Genomic DNA, 8,761 nt, shown 5'->3' with positions numbered 1-8,761 from the left:
TGTAGGGGAGGATGGGGAGTGTGTGTGCTAAGAGAGAGGGGGAAGGAGTGTGTTTGGAGAGGTGTGTGCGGTGACAGAGAACAGTATGTGTGTGTGTTGTGTTGTTGTGTGTGTGGGAAAGAAGAGGGGGAGGGGGAGTGTGGGTGCTAGAAGGGGATGAGTTGTGTGTGTGTTGGAGAGGGAGAGTGGTGTCGTGACAGAGACAGATGGGTGTGTGTTGTTGTTGGTGTGTGTGTGTGGTGTGTGTTGTGTGTGTGTGGTTGTGGTGTGTGTGGTGTGGTGTGTGTGTGTGTGAGAGGGAGGGGGTGCGTGTTTGTTGTGGAGAGACGTGTGACAAAGAGAACAAGAGTGTGTGATGGAAAATAAGCACAGTGTGTGAGAGAGAGTGGGGAAGGTGGTGTGGTGTGTGTGCTAGAGGGGGTGGCATGTGTTGTATGAAGTGTATGTTGGTGTGTGTGTGTGGAAGAGAAATAGGAGGGGAGGATTGTGTGTTATCCGGTGGGTGTTGCCGTGTGTGTGTGTGTGTGTTTAAGAGAGTGGAGGTGTTGTATCGATGTGGTGGTGAAGAGAGGAAGAGGGTAAAGATGTTAATAAATGTGTGGGGTGGGTGTTAGGGGAGAGGAAGGGGGAAAGTGGAGGTGTATTTTGAGAGATTGTGTGGAGAGAGAGGATGTGGAGGAAAAATAATAAGGTGTGGTTTTTTAGGAGAAGGAGAGTGTGGTTGTGAGAGAGAGCTGTGAAGAGAGACTGAAAGGACGTGTGTGCGGTGAGGTGGAGCATATTGTGTAAAGGGGGAGTTTGTGTGGTGAGGGAGAGATGAGGGGAAAGTGTGTGAGAAGAGGTAACAGGAAGGGAAGAGTGTGTTGCTAAGTGGGGCAGGGTGTGTGTGAGGGAAGAGAGGGGGGAAGAGAGGAGTGGCACACACACACACACACACACACACTCACACACACACACAGTGCTCGTTCCTTTCTCTCACGCTCTCTCTTCTCCCTGTGTGTGAGAGCTCTCTCTTCTCACACAACCACACACACACACACACAGAGGGAGAGAGGCTCTGGTAGCATATATAACAAGTCACCATAGTAAAAACGAACAAACATATTATATTGGGTTTACTTCTGTTTTTTAAGAGTATCTACTAGTACCGTTTGATAACTCGTTGGTTGGCTAGTGTTAGCTAGTAATTCCCATACAATTCACATTTGTGAAAAATTTGTTAACTACACAAGTACAGAAGTTGCTAAATTAGCTAGCTAGCTCGTACAGTTCTCGCACACACGTACACGCGGGCGCGCGCGCGGAAACACACACACACACACACCTATCAAGCTGCTTTGTGAAGTGGGTAGCAACAAATTAATTATAGTCTAATGAACATTCTACTATAATTTATACGGGTTTCTCACACAATATCTCGCACAGAATAAGTTAATAACGAATGTATTACAACTTTCATTTGAGCCTACAATATAGCGTTAGATCAACACACACACACACACAGTCTCGCTCGCTCGCGCTGTCACACAGTCACTTCAGAAAAATACCTATGGCTACTAATTAACTAACTGACTAAAACCCTCACCCCCGAGGTGTCGGCGCCGGTTTGGTTCCCTCTCCGTCGCTGTCCAGGGTCGGTGGCTCCCGGTAGTCGAAGAGCGAGAGTACGGTCTCCGCCATGTTAGCAATCAACTAGTCTTCTCCGTCCCTCTCTCGCTCTCCGGTTCTCTCCACTAGCTCACCCGAAGGTTATTCTAGCCACTCCCATTGCTTCAGAGCGGAGGGATGGAAAAAATACATAAAACAACAAGCTACTAAACGATATGTTTAGCTCGTATATTGTTTAGATCATATATAAAAAAAAATAACATCCATACATTGTGGTAATGGTAGGGTCGTTTTAAAGGGAATATGCTTACAATGCTTATTCTTTGGAAGTACGGTAAAGATCCAACCCTACAGATATACGCATTGGACTCGTCTGAGGAGAGAGGATGAAAAAAAGAGTTGTTGCCTAATGCCTAGCCGTTTCTAGGAGAAGAATTGATTAGCTTGGTAACTGACTGTAACTGGAAGAAGGGAACACAATGTCTGTCTTTGTCTCTTTCTGGATTTACCAGCGAATTTAAAGACGTTTTCTTGCTGAGAGTAATGTTTTACCCTTGCAAGAACTTCCAAGATTTCATCAGAGTTGACTTTGAATTAAACTGCCGAGGCAACTTTATTGTGCTCATTAGCGCCACCTACTTTATTACCCAACAGCAACGTAATTTATCAGCACCACTATCCTATCTACAGTTTGAGTTATTCTGGTACAATCAGTGGCGAAACAAAAAAAAAAAAAAATAGTTTGCATGGTTAAATAAAGGTACAAAAATACAAATAATAATAATATTAAATGCCAGCAAAGCCACCACAAAACACTAAACAATACATTAATTGCACCATAACGGTGACAAACAGTGCCCACAAACTGGCCTACATAAAGCTGTCCCAACAGCAGAGTACCAACACCTTACCACTGCTACACCTGGCTTTCAGCAGAGCCTTGTCTGGCAACGAAACAGTTCATTCAGCCTCATTTACTACCTTTAAAAAAAACATGATATGGCTGACTTGCTTAAACAAATGTGGTTTCTACTGACAATTGAGATGTACAAACTATGGCATAAGGGGATGGCAAGTGGATAAGAGGCAATCCGTAATTTCGATTAAGACATTAATGAGCGAGCCAGGACAGACGTTAGTCAATACACTATTTGTTCAGCACTTTTGAAATATACAGCGACAGAATTCAGAACATGGGCCATTCTTACAGTGTTCTCCATGTACACCAAGTCAGAACCATAGGATAAATAAAGGGGGCATATAAGCAGACAATGAAAGCTCTTACAATATTTGATGATTACATTGATCAAAAACAGGTTATAGGCTACATGTGCACAACCAAGTCAGAACAGTAGGAGAAATTAAGAAGTGAAAATGTTTTTTTTGGGGGGGGAGGCACATGGGCTACTAACAGCTTACTACACAACATACACTTAGTATTACTTTCTTAGCTACAGTGTACATATCTCCCTGGCATATTACATAATTTATGCAGCAACATACAATACATTTTTGTATTCACCTTGTTGTCACGTTCTGACCTTAGTTCCTTTTTTATGTCTTTATTTTGGTTTGGTCAGGGCGTGAGTTGGGGTGGGCATTCTATGTTGTTTTTCTATGTTTGTATTTCTGTGTTTGGCCTGGTATGGTTCTCAATCAGAGGCAGCTGTCGATCGTTGTCTCTGATTGAGAATCATACTTAGATAGCCTGTTTTACCACTATGGGTTGTGGGTAGTTGTTTTCTGTGTCTGTGTTTTTCCCATACAGAACTGTTTCAGTCTCGTTCATTCTCTTTTGTTGTTTTGTCATTCAGTGTTCATGTTCAGTCAGATTTCATTAAAATGGACACTTACCACGCTGCACATTGGTCCGATCTTTCATACTCGTCATCAGACGAGGACGAGTACCGTTACAGAACTACCCACCAAAAAAGGACCAAGCAGCGTGGTAACAAGGAGCAGAGGGTTCTGGACTCCTGGACTTGGGAGGAGATACTAGACGGTAAGGGACCCTGGGCACAGAATGGGGAATATCGCCGCCCCAAGGAAGAACTGGAGGCAGCGAAAGCTGAGCGGCGGCGGTATGAGGTAAGGCAGCGCAACAGGCACGAGAGGCAGCCCCCAAAATTGTTTTGGGGGGGGGGGACACGGGGAAATTGGCGTAGTCAGGCGATAGACCTGAGCCAACTCCCCGTGCTTACCGGAAGAAGTGCAGTACTGGTCAGGCACCGTGTTATGTGGTCAAGCGCACGGTGTCGCCAGTATGCGCTCATAGCCCGGTGCCATGCGAGTGTGGGCATCCAGCCAGGGCGTATTGTGCCGGCCCAGCGTGTTTGGTCTCCGGTACGCCGTTTCGGCCCAGGGTATCCTGCGCCGGCTCTGCGTGCTGTGTCTCCGGGGCGCTGGGAGGGTGCAGTGCGTCCTATGCCTGCGCTCCGCCCGTGCCGGGCGAATGTGGGCATTGAGCCTAAGGGAGAGGTGCGAGTGGTATGCACCAGATCTCCAGTGCTCCCCCACAGCTCGGTTCAACCTGTGCCTGCACTCTGGATGGTCCGGGCTAAAGTGGTCATCCAGCCTGGAGGAGTGGTGCCAAGGCTGCGCACCAGAGCTCCAGTGCTCCCCCACAGCCCGGTCCATCCGGTGCCTCCTCCACGCACCAGGCCCCCTGTAGGTCTCCCCAGCCTGGTGGGTCCTGTGGCAGTCCCACGCACCAGGCTGTCTCTCCGTCTCCTCCCTCCAGGTTCTCCCGTCTGTCCTGAGCTGCCGGAGCCGCCCGTCTGTCCTGAGCTGCCGGAGCCACCCGTCTGTCCTGAGCTGCCGGAGCCGCCCGTCTGTCCTGAGCTGCNACTGACTAAAACCCTCACCCCCGAGGTGTCGGCGCCGGTTTGGTTCCCTCTCCGTCGCTGTCCAGGGTCGGTGGCTCCCGGTAGTCGAAGAGCGAGAGTACGGTCTCCGCCATGTTAGCAATCAACTAGTCTTCTCCGTCCCTCTCTCGCTCTCCGGTTCTCTCCACTAGCTCACCCGAAGGTTATTCTAGCCACTCCCATTGCTTCAGAGCGGAGGGATGGAAAAAATACATAAAACAACAAGCTACTAAACGATATGTTTAGCTCGTATATTGTTTAGATCATATATAAAAAAAAATAACATCCATACATTGTGGTAATGGTAGGGTCGTTTTAAAGGGAATATGCTTACAATGCTTATTCTTTGGAAGTACGGTAAAGATCCAACCCTACAGATATACGCATTGGACTCGTCTGAGGAGAGAGGATGAAAAAAAGAGTTGTTGCCTAATGCCTAGCCGTTTCTAGGAGAAGAATTGATTAGCTTGGTAACTGACTGTAACTGGAAGAAGGGAACACAATGTCTGTCTTTGTCTCTTTCTGGATTTACCAGCGAATTTAAAGACGTTTTCTTGCTGAGAGTAATGTTTTACCCTTGCAAGAACTTCCAAGATTTCATCAGAGTTGACTTTGAATTAAACTGCCGAGGCAACTTTATTGTGCTCATTAGCGCCACCTACTTTATTACCCAACAGCAACGTAATTTATCAGCACCACTATCCTATCTACAGTTTGAGTTATTCTGGTACAATCAGTGGCGAAACAAAAAAAAAAAAAAATAGTTTGCATGGTTAAATAAAGGTACAAAAATACAAATAATAATAATATTAAATGCCAGCAAAGCCACCACAAAACACTAAACAATACATTAATTGCACCATAACGGTGACAAACAGTGCCCACAAACTGGCCTACATAAAGCTGTCCCAACAGCAGAGTACCAACACCTTACCACTGCTACACCTGGCTTTCAGCAGAGCCTTGTCTGGCAACGAAACAGTTCATTCAGCCTCATTTACTACCTTTAAAAAAAACATGATATGGCTGACTTGCTTAAACAAATGTGGTTTCTACTGACAATTGAGATGTACAAACTATGGCATAAGGGGATGGCAAGTGGATAAGAGGCAATCCGTAATTTCGATTAAGACATTAATGAGCGAGCCAGGACAGACGTTAGTCAATACACTATTTGTTCAGCACTTTTGAAATATACAGCGACAGAATTCAGAACATGGGCCATTCTTACAGTGTTCTCCATGTACACCAAGTCAGAACCATAGGATAAATAAAGGGGGCATATAAGCAGACAATGAAAGCTCTTACAATATTTGATGATTACATTGATCAAAAACAGGTTATAGGCTACATGTGCACAACCAAGTCAGAACAGTAGGAGAAATTAAGAAGTGAAAATGTTTTTTTTGGGGGGGGAGGCACATGGGCTACTAACAGCTTACTACACAACATACACTTAGTATTACTTTCTTAGCTACAGTGTACATATCTCCCTGGCATATTACATAATTTATGCAGCAACATACAATACATTTTTGTATTCACCTTGTTGTCACGTTCTGACCTTAGTTCCTTTTTTATGTCTTTATTTTGGTTTGGTCAGGGCGTGAGTTGGGGTGGGCATTCTATGTTGTTTTTCTATGTTTGTATTTCTGTGTTTGGCCTGGTATGGTTCTCAATCAGAGGCAGCTGTCGATCGTTGTCTCTGATTGAGAATCATACTTAGGTAGCCTGTTTTCCCACTATGGGTTGTGGGTAGTTGTTTTCTGTGTCTGTGTTTTTCCCATACAGAACTGTTTCAGTCTCGTTCATTCTCTTTTGTCATTCAGTGTTCATGTTCAGTCGGATTTCATTAAAATGGACACTTACCACGCTGCACATTGGTCCGATCTTTCATACTCGTCATCAGACGAGGACGAGTACCGTTACACTTGTTGTGCTGTGTTCACTTGAACAGGAAGGTCATCAAACTTTGTCATCAAAGTCTACCAATCTCTGGATTTATGGTGCTTTTAAGACAACTGTGAAGAAGATTTTGTTTTTAAATCATGATGACGTCAGTGATCTTCAGGTCGTAGCTCTAGAAAGAGGCCCGAGTTCCGAATGTACAATTCCGAGTTGGATTAAAGTTCAAAGCGTATTTTCCCAGTCGTAGCTCGCTTTTCCCGAGTTCCCAGTTGTTTTGAACTCACTAAAGTCAGATTTTGCAGTTCCGAGTTAACAGTTGTTTTGAGCGCGGCACAAATCATGCTTGATTAACAGCATGGCCAATGTTGAATGTTTATAATTTTAAACTAGGAAAAGAGACCCTTAATCTTAGACTTGGGACCACACAGCCACTCCACTGAAGAGCAGGCTAGTGATCACTTTGCAATGCCTGCAGTTAGCCACTGATTCCTTCTCAACCACTCATTGTTGAATTTGCGATTTCCAACTTGCTGTGTAATGTTTATGTCCAATGGCCGATAAGCACCGATACGTTTTATCTATAATTTCTCTTTATTATTTATCTTCATATGACAAAGATTAAAATGCATTTGCCAGTAGATTGATTCATGATTCATTGATTCATGATGATGACTGCTAGCTAAGAATTAGAAAGAATGATGTTGACATGATCAGTCCAATCAAAGCTACTGTAGGTATAACGGGCTTTGACGTCATTTTATCTGTGGCCAATGACCTTGAGCATTCTTGAAGGGGCACTTCTAATGTAACTCAAATCAAATCAAAGTTTATTTGTCACGTGCGCTGAATACAACAGGTGTAGACCTTACAGTGAAATGCTTACGTACAGGCTCTAAACAATAGTGCAAAAAGGTATTAGGTGAACAATGGGTAGGTAAAGAAATAAAACAACAGTAAAAAGACAGGCTATATACAGTAGCTAGGCTATAAAAGTAGTGAGGCTACATACAGACACTGGTTAGTCTGGCTGATTGAGGTAGTATGTACATGTCGATATGGTTAAAGTGACTATGCATATATGATGAACAGAGAGTAGCAGTAGCGTAAAAGAGATGTTGACGGGTGGTGGGTGGGACACAGTGCAGATAGCCCGGTTAACCAATGTGCGGGAGCACTGGTTGGTCGGCCCAATTGAGGTAGTATGTACAGTGGGGAGAACAAGTATTTGATACACTGCCGATTTTGCAGGTTTTCCTACTTACGGAATCTAAAACAAAAATCCAGAAAATCACATTGTAGGATTTTTAAGTAATTAATTTGCATTTTATTGCATGACATAAGTATTTGATCACCTAATACCGACCAGTAAGAAATTCCGGCTCTCACAGACCTGTTAGTTTTTCTTTAAGAAGCCACCTGTTCTCCACTCATTACCTGTATTAACTGCACCTGTTTGAGCTCGTTACCTGTATAAAAGACACCTGTCCACACACTCAATCAAAACAGACTCCAACCTCTCCACAATGGCCAAGACCAGAGAGATGTGTAAGGACATCAGGGGTAAATTGTAGACCTGCCACAAGGCTGGGATGGGCTACAGGAAAATAGGCAAGCAGCTTGGTGAGAAGGCAACAACTGTTGGCGCAATTATTAGAAAATAGAAGAAAATAGAAGAAGTTCAAGAGATCGGTGCAGATCATCACGTCGGCGCTCCGTGGGCTCATGCAAGATCTCACCTCGTGGGGCATCAATGATCATGAGGAAGGTGAGGGATCAGCCAGAACTACACGGCAGGACCTGGTCAATGACCTGAAGAGAGCTGGGACCACAGTCTCAAAGAAAACCCTTAGTAACACATACGCCGTCATGGATTAAATCCGCCAGCGCACACAAGGTCCCCCTGCTCACAGAGGCGCATGTCCAGGCCCGTCTTGAAGTTTGCCAATGACCATGCTGGATGATCCAGAGGAGGAATGGGAGAAGGTCATGTGGTCTGAAGATGGCCACTCAAAAACACATAATAGGAACTTGTGTCCCATTGACGACCCATATTACATATGAGCCTGGTCAAAGTAGTGCGACCTATAATAGGGAGGGTGCACATTTGTGGAACACCACACCACTTAATCCTTACGATATACACTGTTTTTTTTGCATTAGACGTAAAGTAGAGAGCATTTATATATTTTGTGACCTATATCCCATAGACTCATAGCTCCTCGCCACATTAAGAGAAATAACATTCCTGTACCCTTCGACTGCCACTGATGTTGATTTGGAGGCAGAGAGATAGGGATGGAGTACAAGCCCAAAGAAAGCGTGTCACTAGAATGTAACCATGTTATTTTCAACCTTTCGAGTGTTTCTTGGCACCCTAGCCA

General features: G+C 44.6%; 1 protein-coding gene across 3 annotated transcripts in view; it reads right to left on the bottom strand.

Moving 5' to 3' along the window:
* LOC112069266 (uncharacterized) overlaps window positions 1-1,736 on the bottom strand; it is a 16,539-nt gene extending 14,803 nt beyond the window's left edge. For all 3 annotated transcript variants that reach the window (XM_070438479.1, XM_070438482.1, XM_070438481.1), the window contains 1 exon segment: window positions 1,586-1,736. In XM_070438479.1, coding sequence (XP_070294580.1) covers window positions 1,586-1,680 — 95 coding nt within the window. In that variant the 5' untranslated portion in view covers window positions 1,681-1,736.
* Between the last annotated feature and the right edge of the window lie 7,025 nt (window positions 1,737-8,761).

Source organism: Salvelinus sp. IW2-2015, unplaced genomic scaffold (genome assembly GCF_002910315.2).
Source record: "Salvelinus sp. IW2-2015 unplaced genomic scaffold, ASM291031v2 Un_scaffold959, whole genome shotgun sequence".
Taxonomy (NCBI): Eukaryota; Metazoa; Chordata; class Actinopteri; order Salmoniformes; family Salmonidae; genus Salvelinus; species Salvelinus sp. IW2-2015.
Note: the sequence above shows the minus strand (reverse complement) of the source record. Positions and strands in the feature narration are given on the sequence as shown.